Source organism: Ooceraea biroi, chromosome 4 (assembly GCF_003672135.1).
Source record: "Ooceraea biroi isolate clonal line C1 chromosome 4, Obir_v5.4, whole genome shotgun sequence".
Lineage (NCBI taxonomy): Eukaryota > Metazoa > Arthropoda > Insecta > Hymenoptera > Formicidae > Ooceraea > Ooceraea biroi.
Genome location: NC_039509.1, coordinates 3952213 through 3975486, shown reverse-complemented (window position 1 = coordinate 3975486; position 23274 = coordinate 3952213). Strand labels below are relative to the sequence as shown.

General features: G+C 49.6%; 1 protein-coding gene across 1 annotated transcript in view; it reads left to right on the top strand.

Moving 5' to 3' along the window:
- The window catches only part of LOC105280602 (protein grainyhead), a 106098-nt gene that overhangs the window by 70755 nt on the left and 12069 nt on the right, over positions 1-23274 (top strand). The window contains exons 4-7 of the mRNA XM_011341259.2: positions 2293-2724; positions 16586-16949; positions 17582-17980; positions 22397-22656. Coding sequence (XP_011339561.1) covers positions 2293-2724; positions 16586-16949; positions 17582-17980; positions 22397-22656 — 1455 coding nt within the window. The remainder of the gene's footprint in view (positions 1-2292; positions 2725-16585; positions 16950-17581; positions 17981-22396; positions 22657-23274) is intronic.

Here is a 23274-nt window from a genome sequence, read left to right as displayed (position 1 = left end):
ATGATCTCTACATTGCTGATAATTGGCCCGCGGCGCATCTTTTCGTGTTTACGGGCGTCGAAAATTAAACTCGCCGACTCGTTGCGGCGGACTCAATCACCGCAGGGGGACTGAAATTTATCTGGCCGGATGACGCGGAGATATGCGATTGTAATTAATTCCACGCGCGTTATTGTAGATACCTATACAGATGCGCGCGTAAGAATTTACCGCTAACGCTGGCCCGTAAAATTCGGAGCCGTGAGAAATATCTCTGAAGAATAGTTTCGCGGCGCGCACGCGATCACGCGGGCACCGTCGTTCGCCAACGGCCAGAGAATCCAAGTGAAACGTACTGCACGAGTAAATATAATACGCGAGCGAGACGATCGCGCAGACAAGATGAAGATTGCACGCGCGAGCGGGAAGAATAGCGTCGCGGCGTGATTTCATCGCCGTGAAATCTCTGTTTGCACTTTGGCCGGGAGTGAAGTTTTCGCCCGGATGATCGCGCATAAATTCATTGTCTAGACAAGCAGGTATTATATTGGAGACATGGAGGATCTCGCGCGCGCGAGCGCGAGCTATGCAATCGAGACCTACCACATTCGCGCGCTCGAGATTTCCACGCACAAAAAACTCACGCGTACGTGTCCGCGCGGTGCGTTCAATGATCGGATCTCTGGGCCGTTCGTGCCTGTGCAAACAGTCGTCGAGGAAAATATTTGCACAGGATAACTCGGGTCCTCATTATCGGGGTGGCTGGCCTCTCTTTTTCTCTTTCTCAGGGGCGACGGTTGTCCAGGTGCGCGAGGAAGAACGCGAACGAAGTAGGAGACGTAGGTAGCGCGAGGACGAGGAGCGAGGAAGATGAAGAATGAAAGAGAATGAGAGAGAAAGAGAGGCAGAGCGACGGAGGGAGGAAGGGTAGAAGGAGGGAGATTGATTCGACATGCATAAATTAGAGAGGATGAGCCTTTATTCCGTAGCGCGATTCACGGGATCGGGATCGGGAATTGGGATGCACGAGAGAGGAGTATAAATTGATGACTGCAGGCAACGGGCAGGGGTTTATAATAATTAATCTTCGTGCGTGTATACGTATTTACGATGTAGCCCTCCCCTTGCGTCGCCCCGTCTCCCCGTCATCTGCTCCGACCCGGTGGCAATGCGCGAGATTTCCTTCTCCGATCCGCGATTAAGCTTATCCCCGTCGCGCGGAGACAGGTGATACGCGTACTGCAAAAACGAGGAAAAAACAATCCGGGCGCCCAAATGCAGATTGCGAGATTAAGAGCGTGCGATGAATATGAATCATACGGTTCGGCGCATTTATCGGCTATTTATTTCAGCAACAGAAAAAGAAGAAACGACTAATCGATATCACTCAACTTAATTCCTCAATAAAGCGAAACTGGCTGCAGTCGCGAGAAGGTCCTTTCAGGTCCTTTTTCTTCAGATGCACGTCGTCTCTCGTCGCGAGTACCCTTTCTTTTTTCACAAAGTCGTTCCCGACTCGCGCGCACTCCCATGAATCTCGACGTCGTGGATCTCATCGTGGCCAGCGCGCACAGCCGGAAGGTATTTTACTTCGGCGGAAAGTAACGACCGGTGACAAATATCCAGGTGGCTGTGTAGGCACGGAGTCGAAAGCGCGTACGTAGCTCGTTCCTCTCCTTCTCTCTTCCTCGCGTTAGCGCATAGCGCGATTAAGTATCGCGATGTACGCGGCGGCGATAAATTACCGGCGCAACCGCGCAAGATGCACCTCCACCGCTGGTGGTCATTGCTAAATTGAGGAATCATCAGCGCAGCTTATGCGCCGCGATTATCGCTAATTGATAAATTCGATGGGTCCGCAGTAATTTATTACATTCTACCGGGCCCGGTTATTTCTAACAGTTATCCCATGGCACATTCATTACCGCGATCTTCGAGGAAATCTTTTTTTCTCTATCTGTCTTTCTCTTTGCAAGCGACAGGTCGTCGTGTCGCGCATAGTCATCGCCTAACAGCGGGACTCGGCCGTTCGACGATCATTGTCGATCGCGCAGGGGACGACGTTTCCTGTTCCTGATGAATCTGTGAAACGCCGCCGAGGAAGAACGATCCTCCGCACGCTCATGCTAATCATGCTTTACGTCGCACTTGGGCGCCATAAAACCGACAAATTTGCATGTGACGACGCGTATACCGCGCGAGGTACTAGCGCGATAAATTATCTGTATAATCACACCCCCTACTCTTCTCCCCACAAAATCCAAACGCTTGCGACTTTAAGGGTTGAACGAACCGTGCATCGCTTGATTGCAGGCGACGCAGTCGCGGCGAGGAGGACACCAACGGCACCGTCGTCAGCGACGACGCGCAGCAGCAGCAACAGCAGCAACAGGGCTACGTATCCAGGCAGCGTGAACCGGAGGACGAGGAGGAGCTGGGGGCGGAGGAGGCGGCGGCGCAGTCCCTGCAGAGCGGCGCCGAGGGCGCCGATCCGGAAGTCCACAAGAGGGTAGCCGCGGTGCAGGTGCAGGTGCAGGGTATGGAGGGTGACTGGCGCGCCTACTGCGAGCACCCGCTCTCGGTGGCGACCGCGGCCATGCTGAATCTTCAGCCGCAGCACCAGGTGTCGGCGGTAGCCAGCCACGGCGACGACCCTGCCGCGTCCTACGTCTACGAGTACTACAAATTGCCTGAGAAAACGACGGCGGACGTCAAGCTGCCGCCCACGCACGAGCTCTGGTCCACGTGAGTGAGGATTCTCTATTCTGTATTTCCGGCTGACTCGTTGCAAAACTAAGAGTGTCACTTCTGCGCGCTTGGAATGCGTGTCTGTGCGTTGTTACTCGATTTATGTGTGTTAAAGTAACATAAATAAACGTGTCGTTTTGAAATTATAATAAAATGCAGTGAAATGGATTATGTAAGACACTTGGGTTTGCAATGTGCGCGCGAAAGGCCACGGAAAATGCGGTTCTTCGATGAATACTCGTTGGTACCGCGTTCTGGAGGATGATAATATTTTCGTTTCTCGTTATGCATCGTGTCGGGTTTATCGATACTTGATCGGATCTTCATCAACTTCGCGCGCGCACACGATAGGAATACGCGTCGTTTTCCCGGAGCAATATCGAAGCCTGTAATCTTTCGAGCGGGATTTTTCTTTTTTTTCTTTTTCAAACGCGAATTAATCTCTCCGATAAAAGTGAGCTGAAAACAACGGCCGTTATTATGCACGCTTTTACGCAACACTCTCGCTTCGCAACTGCGCGGAGATACCTCCGCTATCTCGCTATTTCAAATTCTCATCCGCGCGTGTAGTTTCATGCGCGATCGTACGCAGGCGTAATCATACGCGAGGCGAGGGAAAGAATCGCGATTTTCCACGGCTCGATCCACGGAATATAATCAAGCGCGTGCGAATGCAGGAAGACTCCGCAACACCTCTCGCGCATATTTAAATTTAAATTCAGGGATATTCACCGCCAAGAACGACCGGATTTTTACGAAGCTCGGGACTAAATGAACCGCGAAAAAATCTCATTGTAATTAGAAAATGGTTTTTATCGATTACAGAAAATCTTGAAATTAATTAAATATAAAAAGCAGTAATTATTATCCCCGTCATAATTTCAATCCAAGATTCTTAAGTACGCTCTTCTCAGTGGGTAAAAGTAAAAGTCTTAGCTACACGAAATATCAAATTACTTATGCTGATCTTGTGATAAGTGCGCGTTTCTCAATTTTTTCACTTTTACAAATATTGTAATTGTTATTTATGTACGCTGCAATCTTATTATCCGCGTCCTCCTCGGTCATCGTCGCCATGAGTTTTACCCTGATATTAAAATTGAACATTATCATGATTCTCGCCGTTGAAAATGCGTGGCCTTGACAGCAACCCCATAAAGCGCCGTTCTTTCGCGCCGTTCACGCACGTAGCGCACGTAATTTTATGCACTCACGCGCGGCTCTTCTTCACTCGGCGCACTTAATTTAGAAGCGCGCTGGCCGCGCGCGTGCACGTGGCCGCGGCTTTATACGTGGCTCATCCATAAACACGTGCGTGTGCATGAAGACTATGTACCGGGTGCATCGGGAGGACTCGATTAGCGGCGTAGATCCGCAGATAGTCCCGTGTCCCGGCGTTGCAGCAAGCACTTTCAGCGATCTCGTCCAACGGACCGCACATTATTAGCTTTCTTTTTCTCTCTCTCTCTCTATTCATGTTTCGCCGTATCTCGATTAATAGTGCTAACCGCGTAATTGAGTCCTCGCGGTGAGCATAATTCGTTACTCGCGGCCGATTACGCGTGACAATCGTATGTAAAATTAGTCGGCGCGGAGATCCGCGTGACGCGTTAATTGGATGATTCGCGTTCTCCAGCGCTGAGCCAGCACTCGCGTTTTCGTTAATTATGAGGTAGCGAGATCAAGGAACGCGTATTAAGAATGGTTCAATGCTGCGATAATACGTTTCTCCGGCGAACATAGCCGATAGTAAAATGGTAAAATGGAATTCTCGCAGACTGGAGAGAGCAAGTCGGATCTGTCAGTCTGACGCGACGCGTGCTGATGCAAGTTGTTAAACGGTCGACGCCGCGAGGAGAGTGCCGAGTGACACGAACTTTCCACGCGTGATCCATTTGCGTAGACTATACTTATGGGTGTTTGAGCGAACACGGTAATCACAATTCTTCAGAGGGTTTATCGATATTCCATAAATCTCTCGTGGTTAAATGAGTGCGCAGCGTGCCGTCGCCTCGATAAATGGGACCTTTCTCTCTCTCTCTCTCTCTTCCTCTCACCCGGACGCTCGCGCGGAACCGCGAACGTTCCCGATTCTCCGCATCGCTCTCTTCCACATTACTCCGAAGCAATTTAGTGGAGTTTAGTTGGGTAGATATATTGCTCTCCAGTCGAGCCTATTTATATCTCGCATACGAGTCTTCCGGTCCATTTGCTCGGTTTGCAAACTGCACCGTCGCGCCGGCGTTCTCCGCGCCGCATCCCACAAGGCAAAGGAGAGAGAAGGAGAGATACGGAAACAAAGATAGGGTGAGAAAGAGAAACGGAGAAAAGAGCTCTCTCCCTCGTTCCCCGATTCGTGATGGGGGTCGCTCCTTATATTTCGGGGGCCCGGTCGGCCACGGAGGACGCGGAGGGCCCTCACCCCTGCGCTCGTGGAATCCGGGCGACGGAGGCAATGGGTAAAGGACTCTCTCTCACCCCTCGGGGATCCACCGGGAGACGCGCGGGGCCCCACTTTTGATTTATATCGGCCGCTTAGCATATTTTGTAATTTACTGTTGAGAATCCTCAACGTACGAATCGCGTCAGATCCGGGGGCAGCTCGAGGAGAAAAAGAGAGAAAGAGACAGAGAGAGAGAGAGAGGCGAAACGCGCGGCGGCAGCAAATGCGGCGCGGCATCCGCCATCAGGAGCATCATCAACAGCAGTTTCTGTTACCGACCTCGCCATGGGGAGAGATGCCGCCCTAATCTTCCCTCGCATCTCCTCCTTTGCCACCCCGCGCGCCCCGCCGCCGCCTTGTCTCGCGTCCCGCTTTCCTCTTTCGCTTCATCTCTCGCGCCGGTATCATCCTATCTGCCTCCTCTTACTCTCCCTTTCACCCCTCCCCGCTGAGAGATGATAGCATCTCGACAATTTGTACGGCGGTAGATCGTTAAAACTCTTTTCTCTTTCTCTCTCGGCTCTCGACCATCGCTGCGGGGGGAGAGGGAGGACTGGAGAAGCCGAGAGAACTACCAAGGGTACGACTTTAATCCAATTTCATTGTGTCGCACTCGCTGAAGGGATCAAGCGCTTCTACGGTCGCGACCGCGGAAACAGGAAAAAAACGGTGGACACACGAGCGAGGAGGAAATGTATTTCGGAGAGCGTGTAGAACGAATTCGCGAGCAAACTAGTTTGCGTGTTTCTCGCAGCTCGCATAGGACGCATGATCGTGGTGATAGGCGTATTCGTCGATGCGCGATAATCCAAGATGCGCTGCTGACACGCGTGCCGGAAGATACTGTGCCGCAGTTTTCTCACGATTTTTCCAAACGAGGCTTGAGGTTGGGCTTATTGTATACAGATTGGCTTATTCGTGAAATTATTGCGTTTTAAAAACAAAACTTCATGTTGTCAAATGTTTCAATTGCACGTAAATTTACTGGTGCCTATTATATGCGAAATTGGAAGCTACTCTCGACTTCAGAAATAAAGAAATTAAGAAATTTCGCAAACTATATTTTCGCATTAGTTTCGAGGGGCAGGTAAAAATTGCGGCTTATATTTACAATGTTAAGTATATGGAGAACCGCGCGCACACTGTTCTGACACATGTCGCGATGTGACATTTCTCGAATGCATCAAATGCAAATAATAACGTTATCATGCGCAAAACACGGGGCTTGAAAAAATATGCGGAACTCGGCGTAGTCACGCCGCGACGCGCCATGTCGTAATTCGAATAATGGACCCGCTGCGAGAAACCAAGCACTGGGTCCATATTCTGTTCAATTAGCCATATTGTTGTAAACGCATAAGGACACCATTAGGTATCCATGGGTTTTTAAGGCCGTTCGATCCTCACACAGGAGCAGGGCCGCACTTAGCATGAACCAAAGGACTACTTTGCAGGCTTCACTGCACAGATACTTTCATATCGTTCAGCAAGTTCATCCTCTTCTAACATTCAGTGTCTGATCAGAGCCTGATTCCACCATCGATACGCGAGATTACCGAAATATTTTCTCGGAGAGTGTGCCTATCCCGATTGTTCATGAATTTCGTTCGAGGCCCAACCCTCGACGTTTCCGGCCCCGAAGCACACGATAGAGCCGAGCCTGCGAAGGAGGCGGATAACTCGCCGGGACTCTTACAGAGTCCAGCGGTTGCTTAAGGTTCGCCACGGGGTTGTGGAATGATGGGACAAAGCCATCGAGAATCGGCATACGGTTTCACAGCAAGCCGCCGCCGTAAAAGACGGCCTCCCGGCACTCCACGAGATCGCCGCCTTAATCTTAACGCCCGCGCATAAGCGATATAACAATATAAGACAATCACGATATTCCGCCTTCCAAACGTGGGCAACAGCCGCGGGGAAAAGCCTCGAGATAAAGCGAAATAAGGGGATACCCGCCGCGCGCTGTGCTCGTCCGGCTACATTGATTCAATTAGCGAACGAAGACACCCCTCGCGTGTGGACGGCGACGGCGATTATTTTATGGGAAACGTGGACACCTCATGTCCGCCACAGGGTAATTTCTATGAACAACAGCGACAGATAGTTGTAGGTCCATAGATCCGACAAATGCACTACTAGCTCTTACGCTGATAATAGAAAGGCATCTGCGTCACGGATCTGGGTCTGGACGGCAGAGAGCTAATGATTGTCGCTGTCATCGAGCGTCATTGTGATTACGATAGCAATCGAGGAAACGCGGTGCACGATATCGTAAATCGCGCGGATTTTTCATGCTGCCTCGTTTTCCTACGTTTACCGAGCACGCCACCGATTTTCGCCGATGGCGCTTACGATACGCAACACACGTAACGATCGTCATAATTGCATGCGCTACAGCTCCGCAGGAAGTGTCCTTTCAAAATTATAGTAATTGCCAGTTACAACGATCAACAGTGTACACGAGAACCGTTTTCGTTCAATTGCGATCGATTGCTTCATCGGTGGTCATGCGATGTACCGGGAAAGGCGGCCGCGTTTCGCAAGAGATACACGCGTGCACGCGTGTATTACGCGATTCATTTTTCGCGAAACATGTGTTGCATGTGTGCGAATTTAATGAGAATAAATTTAAGCTTCACATTCCGTCTCGAGAGGACAATCCTACGTACGGGCGTGTGCACCCGAACCTTGTCAATCACGAAAGCACTCCAGATTGTCGATTAAAGATACGCGGTGACGCGGAGAGAACAAAGTTCTGTGGAATTCTATAGAAATTGGCGAAATACTGCCACAGCTATTGCGATCGAGTACAACTCATATACGCATCAATGCACGTAGCAATATCTCCGCTTTCGATGGCGATGCTAATACGATCCGGTTGGGTAACTCGGCGAACGTTTTTGCCAATTCTTTCTCCTCGGACACTCGATAGCATATTATTATATTACATCGTGCCGGCGAGGTGGCACACGGATGCATAACGTATCGAGAGAAATGGAATTCGAGTTCCAGCCAGCTCACGTGGGATCCCATCGTCCATCGCCAGGACGATGGACTGCGTTTCCGCAGGCGGTGGTGATTACGCCGCGGCTCCGAAAGTGAAACTCCTCCTCCGCGGACTGCAGATAACAAATTTCTAATTAATTCGCATTAAATTCAGACGGCCTTGAGACGCGCATGAATAACGTCGATGTGATTAATGCTGCCGGCGCGCCGCGACGAGCAGCGCATGAATGTTTCAGCATCCGAGAGTAACTGCGACTTCTTAATTGCTGAGATAAACGCGGTTTGCGCGATTATTTAGACGTGTCGCCTGCAGAACGGTAATAAGAACAACATCGCGGGTAGATCGCTTTCGCGAAGCGGAATAAATTTTCATTCGATACATATATTCGATCGAGATACCTCTAAGATATTCGAAAAGATATATACACGATACACGAAACATCTACGAAGTGGGAAGAAGTTTTATTCAATCCAAGATATCTTCGGGATATTCAAAAAGGGACAAGGGACTAGCTAGGGGTTCCCGCAAATGTGGCGTTAGCCGCGTTTCTGTACCATACACGTCATATTACACATAATATAAGAACGGTGGTAATAATCAGAGCCGGAGACCTCTCTTTACGAGCGTCTTTTCGTACGTGCGACGGAGTGGCGTGGAACATAATGAAGACTTGTCCGAGAGGTCGGCCTTTAAAGGACTCAAAAATGAACTTGGCAATGAGCGCCGGCACGACTTCTTATTACGTTTCCTGGTTATCGTCACGCCAAGATCTACTTAGGAACGAGGCGGCAGTGGTCTTTACGCTCGCCAGGGGGGTGCGTACTCCATGCCAACTGACGTGCCCCGGGATTAGATAGATAGCCACGGCGTGAACACGTTCCGCGGAGGAGATCGCTCTTTGTCGTCCGCGCTAGTCTCGTCGTCATTTTCTGAAACACGCAGCGTTAGAGGACACAGCGCACGAGCTCAGCCTGATATCAAGCAGAAGCATCTGCATTCCTGGTGATTAAAAAAGAACCGAGAGGATCTCTTGAAAAGTGTCGAACGGTCGGGAAAGTATATCAAGGAAAAAGTATAGGTGGGAAAAAGGACTGTAACTCCAGGATTCTATCAGATCGGGTCAAAACAATGAGCATTATTTCGAGCGGAGATAATATGATATATTTCGGTTGTTTGTACAATCGCTTCGAGTCAGGACTAACTGTCTCGCGTCTTTCCCGTCTTTGCGTACTGGGTGTTTATCAAACGGGGTTTCGCACAGCCTTCAATAGCACGTCGACCTGTCAACTTATTTGTCTCGCGTTACAAATATTATTCTTAAGTGCGTGTTTAAAGCAGTTGGCCCTACATTTACCATGTACCCATCATCGAATAAAATACGCCTACAAAGGAATCAGATTGTGAGTAACATGCTGAAGAATCTCAACTGCCGAAGTTTTCACGTGAAACGTGAAGGTCTGCCTGATGCAAAATGGTAAAGTTACGAATTTCTAATCGCGGCAATTAGGAACTCCTAATTAGATTGAGCTCGGTCGTCACAGTCCGACTCAAGGTCCAGTTCGTTTTTTGGCGTTTCCTCGCGGCTCCATACGGCCTTCTTCGCGCGGACGCGCCGCGCGAGTAGACATAATGAAACCTTCCGGTCGCGAGATCGTCGGGGCCTTTACGGTGGTCGGCAATCAGCAGGACGACGAATACGTGTCGTCGCTACCTCTTATTACGCGTTTCGTTTCTCCTGCGTTATCGTTGCGCGGCGATCTGCTTAAGAGCGTAGAGTTCGCCACTACGACGAATCGCGGTACTACCGCAGTAATCTTTGACCCACCTGACGAGCCGGAGTGCGAGGCCGGAGGGGTCCGTGTGTCACGTCGTAAAATGAAACGGGGGTCAACCAGAACTAGAACCAGAATTGCGGAACGACAATGACGAGTACCAGGCCCCGTTTTCGCTGGCCCTCGCCGCCACGCTGCTTTATGCCCGACACGTAACGTCGCCGAGCGTGTTCTCGTTTATTTGGATTTACGATTATAGAAGAACGTAATGGCCCACACGCTGGCCGCGAGATACGCGAGCGGCAAACGCCCTCGTTTCGCGCTCTCCACGTGGGACTCGCGCGTTCTCCGGTAGCGCCGGTGGATCTCATCTCTCGGTGATCGCGAAAATCGCACGGCGTATCGCGTGCTATAAAGGCCAGAATACGACCAGCTACGAGACAAGAGTAAAACGTAAACGTAACCTTTGGCATACGTGTACATGATGATGCTGCGCGATGTATCGATGTATACTGGGGACAATTGCGAAGGATATTGGGTATCGATACACGAAGAAATATGTTAAGATATATTGATATTGTATGGAAAAATAAAATATTCAAAGTACGCAAGATAAAGGACAAGTTGGCATTCGGAATATAAAAATTCGATAGAAATTATATAATTTTAATCTGACACTGCGCAACATCAATAAAAGTAATAGATTCTATGATCCCTCTAATTTCTCCTATATACAGGGTATTTCCTAAGTAAGTAGACAAACTTAAGGAGGATATTCCTTGGCTTATTTTAAGAAGAAAAAGTCATATAAACATATGTCCTAACCTGCTTTTTTATTTTTGAGCGTGTACGTCAATCAATGGAAAGGAGAGTTGAGGCGTGTATCATGGCTGCAGGTGGACATTTTCAGCAGTTACTGTGATGTTATTATTTTTCTTTTTAGTTACTATTTTCTTTTTCGTTATAATTTTTCTTTTTGGTTACTATTGTTTTTCATTTATTTCATTTGCAATAACACAAACTATTCTATAATAAACGAAAAGTGAACGAAAACAGTGATGTACTTTTTTTTGGAAAACAAAGCAGTTTAGGACATATGTTTATATGACTTTTTCTTCTTAAAATAAGCCAAGGAATATCCTCCTTAAGTTTGTCTACTTACTTAGGAAACACCCTGTATATGCGAGGATTTGTAATCATTAAAAAAATTAAATTATCAAGATAATCATTTTCTCTTAGAAATTTGCGAATTCCTCGCCTTTTAGCGATTCCAGGTTTTCTGTCGAATTGGTCAGTCGAGCCCTTTCTTTTCACGAAATAACTTACATGTTACAGTTGTCTATTCCACCTACTGATTCTCTTTCTCACGAAAGAAATGACCTCGATAGACAGCAAAGGGGAAGCGTACAGCCCGCCAATTACGCGCGTCGCGATGCTTACAGCGTCGACAACGCTGCGTGGCACTATGAGGTCTCGATTACCGGGCAAGAACTGGATCGCTCGATCGAGCCGACCAGCTCGCGGCGATATTATCTCGTTAGCTCGAATTTACGATTAGAAAACGCCGCAAACGCGTTGCCGTTTGTTTTGTATCACCTTACGGGTCTCTGTCTAGAATCGTCGGCTCGCGACAACCGCGGGAACCACTTGGGGAACAACGGAATCGTGGGCTTCTCGCGGGGTCACAAAAGACGCTTGAAACTCCCTCCTCGCGCCGTCAATCACCGTGAAACGCTCGTAAGCAAGTCAAAAGACCAGTTAAACGGACGTATTTTCGCGAGGGTTGATTCACGCTGCTCCGAGCAGACCAGATTCGAGAACCGGATCGCTCAGTGTCTCATTAGCAAAGCAGGAAGGCGTGTCATCCACGAAGTCATCTTCGAGGACACGCGAAGGTCTGAGAACCGGGGCGAATTCGTGGCCCGCTGTCCCGTAATGTCGACGACCGCGGTGGAAACCAGACGAAAACCGAGGAGTCGACCTCGCCGGATAACAAGCCGGTGTCGAGTTTCGCGGGTGTGCGATTATTCGGCGACGTTTTGCGGTTTGCGCGAGACGCCTGGGCACCGTCGACACCGAATCCTGTCGACGCAAAATCGTCGAGGACGAAAGCGAAAATCACATCTCACCGGCGTAAAATAACCGGCAAAATTACCGGTCATGAGCGTTCGATAGGGAGATCTTCGGCCTCTGATCTTGGGAATCCCGTTGGCTCGAAAGAGAAAATCTGCATCGCGCGAAGTTACGCGGCGAAGCATGCGAATATTGTAATTTACTAAGCTAAGAAGATTGTCGAACCATTGAGTCTGAAAATGATGTCGTTTGAAGATCACACTGTGATCTGCTAGATTCGCATCTCGTCAAACCTCACGATTGAACTTGCGCACCGTTTCTGCAATAAGCGACTCGAATTTTTTCAGTCTACGGACTTAACAATTTTCTCCTCGATTCGAGAGCTCTCACGGAAGGACGCTAACTGTTCCCGCGAGTAAAATCGCTGACTAATATCATTTCCGAAGAGAATGCAATGTTTCCTAACGGTATCCGCGTACAAACTATTTAGTAAGACCGTGAAGTACAATCCTCGTGGCTGCGCGAACGACAGAAGTTACACACGCGAACGGGAGTGCTCGTACAAAAACGCAGATGGAATCGCGGGGCATTAAGGCCGGGGTCAGAGGACGTTTCATATATAATTCCCGAAAGCCGGTGGACAGTAACGTGTTCTGGGAACTACGCGATACTCCTAGGAAGTAAAGCACTAGGAAAACCGCGCGGTCATCGTCATCAGAAGTGCCAGACGTGGTCATCGGCCACGCCGCGCGCATCTAAATTCGTTCCTCTCCGTCGTCGGCATCGCCGTGTACGTACATACGTACACATGTACATATATATATATATATATATATATATATATATATATGCACGCGTTGACATCGCCGCGACTCGGTGGCACGTGCTGTAAGCACAGGTGCCGACGTGCGTGCATGCGTGCGCTCGTAAAGGCAAAAAAGCCGCGGCGGACGAGCGAGCGAGCGAGACGCGAGATGGAAAAGAAGCAGACCGACAATAATAATCAGAGGAGTGACCCGTGTGCGAGCCGGTAGAGCGCCACTTTGTCGGACCTGTCTTTCGAGTTTCGTCTCTCGCACGTGTATACATACGTGTATACGTGCCACATACAGGCAGGTCCGTCGTTTATGACGCATGCACATGCGAATGCTAGTGCGAGCGAGCGCAATAGGTACCACGATTTCCGGTTTGAGAAATGCCCGATTCCGGTTCCGAACCGAGTCTCCGTGTGGCCCAGCTTGGCTCTCGGTACCGCAAGCCTCCTGGCGCCGCAGGTAGCTCGAAGCTGCGCTCGCAGTGCCCCGAGTGCTGTACATGTGCGCACTCGCACAAATGGCCGTGCGTGTCGCGACCCTGCGGTGACCCCGGCGGTGACCCTACAGGTTCACGTGTCGGGCCGCCGCCGGTGCGCGAGTGCCTTGTCGTCGATAATGCCGCACCGTAAGCACGTAATTGCCTCTTACGCGTACGCGTACTCTTCGCGCGCGGTGCTCTCTTGGTTGGCGCGGGATACACGGCCGTAATAGTAAAAAACGCGGGTAAAATGCTCGGGTAGACTGACTAGAATAACGACGCGTAATTTACTCGTTTACGGCCGCGAGTGCGTGCCTCGTAGAATCCTCGAATTCGTGCGCGGCGTGTACTGATTCCTGCTTGGAGATGAAAACGAACAGAGGGGCAACGGTACCACGGAAAATTCCGCTGTAATCGATGGGGTTTTCCGTCGAGACGGAAAAAGAATGTGGCTCTTGCGATCCCCTGACCCTTCGGTCCCGCGCTCGGAAACCCGGGAAGCGCCAGTTCAACGGGAAAATGTTATACGTACGACGACGTCGGCGTCGCGCGGATGCGCCACACAAGCACGTTTTCCTCGCTGTACCGTTCACTTTGTTCAGCTACGAATTCCTATGGACGTCTCGCGGTTAGTCTGATGCGCGAATGCGAGAACCACCGCAAAGCAGTGATTAATTTTTCTCTCCGAGGTGGTAAAAGCGAGACGCGTTGCTATTCCAACGATGAACTTCCGTGTTGCCCGTTCTTCTAAATTAATTGTTACCCGTAAGGAGAGGAAAGTTTAGATGAAGTGTCAGTGCATATGCAATTGTGGAATGTGCACTGAGAAATTATGTATGATTAATAATATATTTTACATAGAGTTCCATATCTCAACATCATGAAGATAATGAAAGAGTAGAAAAATTGATGAACTTGTAACTTGTGTGCAACTCATTGTACATGAAGTTTATATTCTCACCACAGCTAAATTTATAGCTGCGATAACATGTATCTCTAGTCGTTTTTCAAGGCTTATCTCTTATCGACCAGGTAATAATGCATTGACTTCTCGCAGCTCCAGGTATAATATAATCTACTTCCAGAGATACGACGCGTATCGGTAGCTCCTCTATTGACACATCCGATTTTGTTCGCACGGCCACGTGAATGTGTATGCGTCGCCAGCTCTACGAAATATCTGGCCGAAAGCGAGCGTTGACCTGTCCTTCGTTACATGCTAAACTTTTCTCCTCCCTTCTTGTGTGCTCTGCCTCTTCTCTTCTTCTCGTCCGACCACTAATATTCGGCACTTAACTCCTCGAGCGGTGCGGAGCCGCGAAAAAAATACTTCTTTTCGCACGTCGCTCAACGTGACACCCCGCCGAAAGTTCGCGCGAGGATCTTCGTCCCGATGTTCACGCTTACGAATGCAAAACGCGCTTTCTTGTGCCTGAATCAAGGCAAAATGAATAGTTCTGCGGGAGACAGGCCCCCGCGTCCATCCTCGGGAATATTTCAACGTGCAAAGAAACACTTGAAAGGGGATGCGGTGAGGCTTTTTTCTAATCAATAGCGGCTTCCCTCGCGAATCTAGCAGCCCCGTGCTCCAGGACCAGACACGTCGATGACAGTTGCACAAAAACCGCCCGGCGTTCCCGGGAGCTTAAAACGCCAGTCGGACTCGGCGCGAGCCCCGCAATCTGATATCTCGCACCTCCGTGCGATCCCGTATTTCCGAAGGGGTGCGTATCGAGTTCCCAACGCGCGCGCACGCGAATCTCGTTTCGCACCGCGCGGATTTGCATGGCATTAACGGGAAACGCAGCCGCGAGCGGCGTCGCGGATCCATTTCACGTAAGCCGAATTCATGAGGTTCCCCGCTCGCCGCCATGGCCCCCGGTTATGACAGTACGTTTGCTCTTTGCCGATCGGGAAGAACGTGCCCGGCCTCGCCGCGGCCGGGTTTAAACCCGCCGTCTTTTCCCCGTCTTGGGGCCTATCCGCACCTCTTCAGGCACAAGTATGCCGAGAGCGAGACGCGACACGATGCCGGATAGTCTCTCATCCTCCCGACGTTACCCTTCTCGCCGTATTGCGAGACACACGAGAAAGGCAGGACGAAGAAAAGAGAAGAAGCAAGAGAGAAAGAGAGAGATTGACAGACACGAGATCAGGTATCACAAGTGTAAAAAAAGGCCATTGTATGGAAGCATCTGACCGTAGGGTAGGTACCACGATGCCAGTGCGGAAAGATGGAGGAGGACAGAGACAGGGATGTGTACTTTTTTAGGAAGAAGAAGGGTTAAGGAGGGAGAGAGAGCCGGGGCACGTCGGCAAGGGACGATCCTTCGCGACGAAAGAGACGAAGAGATGATAGAAGAAGGGTGATGCGTGCAGCAAGAAAGAGCGAGAGAAAGAGCGTTGGCAGTTTATAAGGGTCCCCGGTATTGTGGATACGTATTATCATGCTAAATATAACATGTTAACTACTTCGCATAATACCGCGGATCCTCTCGATTCTTCTCCAGTACGGCCGATTGGCGAATCGCGTTCCGCTGCGCGTCGAAATTTTATTGCCGAGTTCGGCAGATGCAGCGCGCGGAAGTGTAACGCCGCTTTTCCTCGCCGATTTCGAAAGGGAAAAGAGGAAGGAGAGCACGCGGTCCGTCTCCCGTGCCTCTTTCAAGTCGGCGATTATCATTTCAATGAACACGTCGGAACTAAAAGACACATTAGTTACATCTAATTATAAAAATATAAAATACCGCATACACTCGTGTAATAAATATAGATAATATATCTTATAAATAAAAGTTACTGCAAAAGTGTACATTGTCCAACAAGTAACTGTCTCGCAAGCCAACAATTTTAATGGAGATTCAAGGCTGTTAGATATATAAAAGAGGAGCATAATATTGCCTAACAAGTAACTCTCTCGCATCTGTATTCATCAAACAAACAATTTTGAGGGATATTCAAGTCTGCTAGATGTACAAAAGAAGAGCATAATCCTCCCATGTTCTCCAAGATGTTACATGAGCGCGAAGAATGCGCTCTCTTCAGCCGGTCCGTCGCGCGACATCAATCGAAAGGGAATCCAGATGTGAATCCCCTGAAAGGCGATCCTTAACAGACCGAATATGTCCCACCGCATCGACCTCGATACAAATAGTGCAAAAATTCGTCACGCGTTCTTAGGGATCGTGGCGAGAATCGGTCGCCGATCGGTCGGCGACGCCCGATTAAAGGAGCTATAACTGAAGGTCGATTCTTCACGGACTGTTGAAGGGGTGTGATGAGCCAGAAGCTGCTGGTGCAGGAGGCGCCTGGCTCCGGTTCCGCCTCGACGAATCGCATGGAAGGCGGTGAAGGCGCCGGAGGAGGGGAGCTACACCACTTCCTCCACCAGTACAACCAGCAGTCCCACAGTCCCGGGCAGAGCCTGCAGGGTGGCCTTCCGCTTCCGTTGAGTCCGCAGTCCCTGCGACACGACGGTGCCTCGAGCGCCGGCATCGTCGGGGTCAAGCGGGAGCCAGAAGACCTCAGCTCGTCGCGCGGAGGCCAGCAATCCAGCAAACGACACAAACAACAGGCACAACCGGACAGTCCCACACCGCCGGGGATGTACCACCATCATCAGCATCAGCTACAGGTAAGACTCGGACGCGTCGTTACTGATCGTAATCACGCGTTTCCCTCCAAGATTCGCGACGATTCGCGACGACATCGTTAATCGATCTGCTTCCCGATCTTTCGAGTCTCTTCTGACGCGTGAAATGTTGATCACAGCTATTACGTATGATCTCTGCGTTCTCTTGACTTTGAGTTCTCTCGTGTGCTCAGCAACGCTGCACAGCAATCTTTCGCGCCGCAACATGCTTACGTTCCCACTGTTATCACGCGCGTCATCCAGTAAAAAGATTCCATAAGCAATTTTCGAGTGGCTCCGGATACTTTGTGGTATCCTTTGACGTGTGAAATCACTTACGACCACCGCTCGCGGATGTATACACGCATGACGTATGATTATCTCCGAAACATTGTGTCACGTATAGCTCAACGCAATAAGCGCGCGCCGCGAAATAACACCCGCGGAAATGACTCAAATTCGCACTTGCGCTCCTCGCTTTCGCGCGTGGCGGGATTCTTAAATTGCCTGATCACATCACACGTTGCAATCCTCTTCATGAGCTTCTTTCGTGGTGAGAGGACGCGTGCACCGACGACGACGATCGATCACGAAGCAGAAAAGAGACATTAACTGCAAGCGGCGTGTTGTTGCAGGTGCAGCAGTACGGCAGCCCTTACGACCCCTACACGTCCTGCAGTCCGCGCCTGCAGTCGACCGCCTACACATCCACGTCGGCGACCGGAACAGGGAATGCGGGGGCGAACCAGGGCGGCGGGCTCGGCGGTCACCAGGAGGCGACGACGGTCTACGTTGCCGGAGAGGCGCTACCACCGCTCGCCTCGTCGAGCTCCACCTCCTCATTGTCGACCACGACCGCTTCGTACACGAGGTACGAGGTTGTGCCGAGCTCATACGCTACGACACACGCGATACGCTCGACGTCGAGCAGCAGCAAAGTCCTGACCGTTGATCTTCCCAGCCCTGACTCCGGCATCGGCGCGGACGCGGTCACGCCCAGGCAAGACCATCATCCGCCCACGGCGCTTCATCAGGTGAGTCTCTCGGCGATTAAAGTTAGCCCTCTCGCCACGTTCGATGTAACGTGCCTTCTTCCCTCAGGTTCACTCTTTTATGTGCCTTCCAACCGTTCTGTTTTCGAACAAACAGCCGTGAACGCGTTTACGAGCGAACGTTCCTGGTCGAGGCACGAGCGGAAAACCCTTCTCGCAATACTGCGTTTCCGATGCGATCAAGGGTGACCATTAAAGTCACGCGAATGGTAATGTAAATTCCGCGGGGCGGCTCGTCTGAATAAAACTGCGAGTTTAAACGGCGGACGATGCGCGAAAGGGATTTGTTGAGGCGCAATAATATTAGCGCTCGACGCGAGATTCGGACCGGTAGCGGGAAGCTGAGCAGCTTCCAAGGATGGGACAAAACGAATGGGTAATTCTCGTATGTTGTAACGTAATTTCTGACATGCGATATTCAAGAGCCCAGGCGTGATAGGACCTCACGACGCGAGCTAGCCAACAGGCATCCTCGTAAAAGACTCGCGTTTATATAAATTACTATCAGCGGGAGGCGTTCGATAACGGAGCGATCAAGACGGAATCGCGGCTGTCTCGTCAGAGAGGATCGAAGTGAACGGGCCACGGAGAGAGTTATGGGAGATTCGCGGCGATATATTTGCCACTGAATTACGCGCGAGGCATTACGCCGGCAGCGTCATTAATCGTCCGAGAAAAATGCGCGGAGTTGCGCGCGACGGGGATGATCGCACCTATAGCAACGCGAGTAACCGGAATAACCGTCGTTCAATCAAATCCACGCGGGAGCAGCAACGACGGCGAAACGATAGTAAAACGACGGCACCGTCCGTGCGTTCTCGCTATCGTTTTCAATTCGATCAGCCGCGTACAAATGACTACGCGACGCCGTAACGCGGTTCGCCGCGACGCAATTAATTTCGCGGCACGATATCGTAAATATCGTTCGTTAACGTTCAAAGGGAACCCTTTCACGCGTTAATATATTCGCGCTATTAACCGTTATGCCGTCGCGAGCGCGATATCGGAGCGCGCCGTGCGTGCTATCGTTTTCAATGCGATTTGTCAGACGAGCGTTTTCGCCCACGACGACGCCTCGGCGAGGGCCATGGCACTCTCACGCGATCAATCCTCGGTGTCTCGAGTAATGCACGGTATTACGCGGTTCGTACCGCTCTAATACGCGACAAGCCGAGCGCACGCCGCTCCCGAGGTGATTTGTCGCGCGACTCATTCGATCTTAACGCCGCGTACAGTTAAATCGAGCGCGATAAATTTGGATCCTAATGCCATACATCGCGACACACCAATAGTCCACGGCGGCGATTATGGTGCCGCAGATTACGACAGACCGCGAAATTTTGCCCCGTATCGAAAACGCGAACCCGTTCCTCCGGTCGCGTTTGTTAATGCCGATATGAGGCCCTAAAGACTCCCCGTAATAGACGTGTCTCAGTGAAATGATCCTCTTATCAAGCCTCATTTGGCGATCGGCAAATGAGGTTGCAACAGTCGCGAAGTTCGTTATGATAAAATGTACGCACTCTAAGTCCGCATAATTGGACGGCCTCTCTGTGAAAACAATTTCGACGTCCTCACGGCGCGATACTTACGCCGCGAGCAGATTTCGTAGTTTGCCCTCTCGGTTGCGGCCGTCTAATTTGTTTTACTCTTCTGGAACTCGTTCAACTGACTGGATACCGTAATGGTCTCGTCATTCCGTTCGTTCATAACAGCGAGGCAGTCCTCATTGTCCCGACACGAGTGATTCGTCATTCTCGCGTAGCCGTTAGGTATCGCTCGCTTCCGGAAACATTAATCGCGCAGTAGTCGCGCGCGCGCGCTGCACGCGAGAGTAAGTCATTAGCATCGCAGTCGACATTACGAATTAGAAAGCACGCGTCCGTTCTGCTACGCTTGCATGGAATAAAATCTGGAGCCCGACGCCAACGACGACGAGGACTACGACGATGATGGCGGATTAGGTATCGAACGCAAATGCTACTGGAAACCGAGCCGTTCGCTTATGCCCGATTGCCACGCTTACGTTTATGGGCGCAATTAAGACGATATTCCAAGCACAGCTAACGCATTAGGCAAAAAGAATCTTTTTTTCTCTCTCCTTTTCGCTCGTTCTCCAGGTAATCTCGCAAACGCCAGTACTTTCCGTAATATTTAGAGGAGCAGTACCACTCTAAATCGCAGCGCAATAACGTAATACGCCAATTATGAGCGCACCATGCGAGAGCGATATGACCGTCTAATGGATTCGGCGACTCGTTCGCGCGAGCGAGGGCTGCATTAAAAAAATCTCTCGTTAAACCGATCGTAAACTCCGTTGACGATGTGCACGCGTTCCCCCGTGGCGTAGCAGCATCCCAGGAGAACGGAATGACATATCGCGCATCATATTTTCTAACAAGGATTTTTTGACGGCCACTTTCAAGAGGAGTCTCACCCTAAGCTTGTTCAGATATTAAACATTGATTTCGCGCCCTTATCGCGCGACGGATTTCATAGTTGCGCGGCCGAACGATACCGTCGCGTCACGTCGACTCGGATTTCTCGCGAAACGTTGATTCGATTACTCGCGCTGGAGTGACACCTCAATTAGGGCAGTCGTGGTTGCACCGTGACGGTGAGGCACGATAAAGCAAATAAACCGCTGGCAAATTGCGTGCGTGTCGTCGCACGCACGACTTCCTTAATCGCGCACGGCGACACGGTGGAAGTCGCAAGAACGATAGTCTATTAAGTCTCTCGCCTTCCTGATGCGTCCTGCCGTGTCGCGCCGTGTATTCCGCATGTTCGGTCCGTCCTGACACAATATATCGGTTACGTAAATCAGAATTTATATCGCGTAATTGAAAATCCCGCGATCTCGCTGCGACAGTCTTATCCCTGGAGCGAGCTGATAAGCATCGCGCGGATTATTAATTATAAAGTTCAAAGCGGCAGAGAGTGCGCTGAACTTTGAAAAGTTATGTAAAATCTCAATCGATTCTGCAACTGTGAAGGGAGACCGCCGACTTTCATGCTACATCCCGCGCGCTTAATGCAGCCCGCAGCGTCTGAAAAATCCCGTGGCGACAAACAGCTTCCTGCCGACAGTACGGGCAGATCCAGCGGTCACCGGGAGAAATTGCCGAGAAAGAAGTCGCCGCGCTTCTTTCTCGGGATGACAGAGAGTCGAGGTAACAAGCTGCGGTAACCGCGTTGCATTGAAAAATAACTGCAGCCGACGCGTAATCGCATGAAGACATATGAGGGAATAGGTCGTTTGGCAAGCCGCTTATTAACGGCCACGCTTGGAAGCGCGTGCGGGTTGTGCGGTTGACTTTACGAGACCACAAAGCTCCTATTCTTTCTTCTTCTGGTGCCTTCGTTCTCTGGCGCGGACTCGGCGAAACGCGCGGTGAACGTGCACGGATCGCGGATGCTGCGAGGAGAGCGTGTCCCGGTTAGTGATATAAGCGGAAAAGTCGAATTTTTCCGTCGCGATCGCGCAAGAGTTGTGTTCAACGCTTGCTTCAGCCGTTCAGATTTGTTTACGGCGACGCATACGATCGACGAGGAGAAGCGAGATCTCCGGATGCGTTGGAATAGTCACGTAAAGTCGCGTGTTCGCGCACGGTTAATCATTTATCGGTCCAGTGGTCTTCTTAATCATGCACGTTTGAAATTTATTGAGCGATACTCGGGCGGAATCGAAAAATCTAATGAAATGCATTGATATGCAAAATGGTACGCCGGAGTGCACAGATATTGGATCGCGATACTTGGTGATACACGAAAGGAACGTAAATAATTACGTCGTTACCAGCTTTTTAAATACTAATTACACCGTAATCAGTGAGCATTTAAATTAGTGATTATTGAGTATGCTTTATGTGCTTGTATACATGCGAACGTGTCTTATCTGCGAGAATACGACCGGAAAGAGGCGCAATCACTACCTCCGCACACAGTACACTTTTGTATCAGTTGGAAAAAAATCGATATTGCATCACATTATCATTATTTCTCACGCAGCCTTCTTTGTTAAAGTATGAATTATTATCTATTAATATGATTTCCAATACTATCGAAGACAATACAAAAATACCATAATCACTGATTTTATTATCATTTCGATTGTGTTACTAATAATTATATTTACAATTCTACAATACATGTAATATTTTATTGTAATTCTACAATATATGTAATATTTTATTTATATTTCTACCGTCCATTTTTACCTGACTTGCAATATAAATGAACTTGTAAGTAAACCAAAACAATTGTAAAAAAATTTGCGACATTCAATGTCTACGTTGTTCATGAAATTAGTTGCGATTTTTTCAATTAAATACGATGGAATATACAATTTCCATTTTGATGACACCTCATCATCATTATGATAAATTAATTTTCCAGTCCTCATTCGATTACACGGAGTTGTGTCCCGGCGGGACAACAGCTGGAGCGGCGGTGGTCCTCGAGACCGGCGCCGTGATACACCATCAACCCCTGCAGTTGCAGCTGCAGCAGAGCCACGCACAGGCACAGGTGCAACGCAGCAATCTCGTGACTGCAGGTGCAACAAATCCGAACCCGAATCCGAATCCGCCGAGATCGCGGCCTTGGCATGATTTCGGCAGACAGAACGACGCCGACAAGATCCAAATACCGAAAATGTAAGTATATATACATTAAAAGCCATAATTTCTGAAAAATATTGACGGATTGCTTTTAAAATATCTAAAGCAACTTCGAGTACATGTATAAAGAAAATGAGATCTATTCTTTTCTGGCAAATATTCAATTAAAGACACTACTGTTTTATTGTCATTATTTTAACGACTAAAAATAATCGACGAACATTTGCGTGCTTCAAGCATAATTGCAATCCTTAAGTACCGTAACGAGACGCGGTGTCGCACCCGTAATAAAATTATGATAAGTACAATAAATGTGCGTTATAATAACAGCGTGTAAAAGGCCAATGCTCACGTTACTCGGTCGGATGGATAGACGGACAAGTAAATGGATATCGAGATTGATAGATAGATCTACCTTATTACATGGAAGGAACGGAAGAGGAGCGATAAAAGTTAATAACCCGTGCCGCCCAGGGCGAGCAATTGCGACTGCTTGCAACATGCGAGCGCCGCTGATCGCGCGTGATGTACGAAAATATTACCCCCTCAAAATTACTCTTGATTCGTTGTTTGATATCTGCAATTTGCATTCTGCAAACATTTTAATCACCCAAAATGATTACAAATTACTGAAATACTATAATTGACTAATTT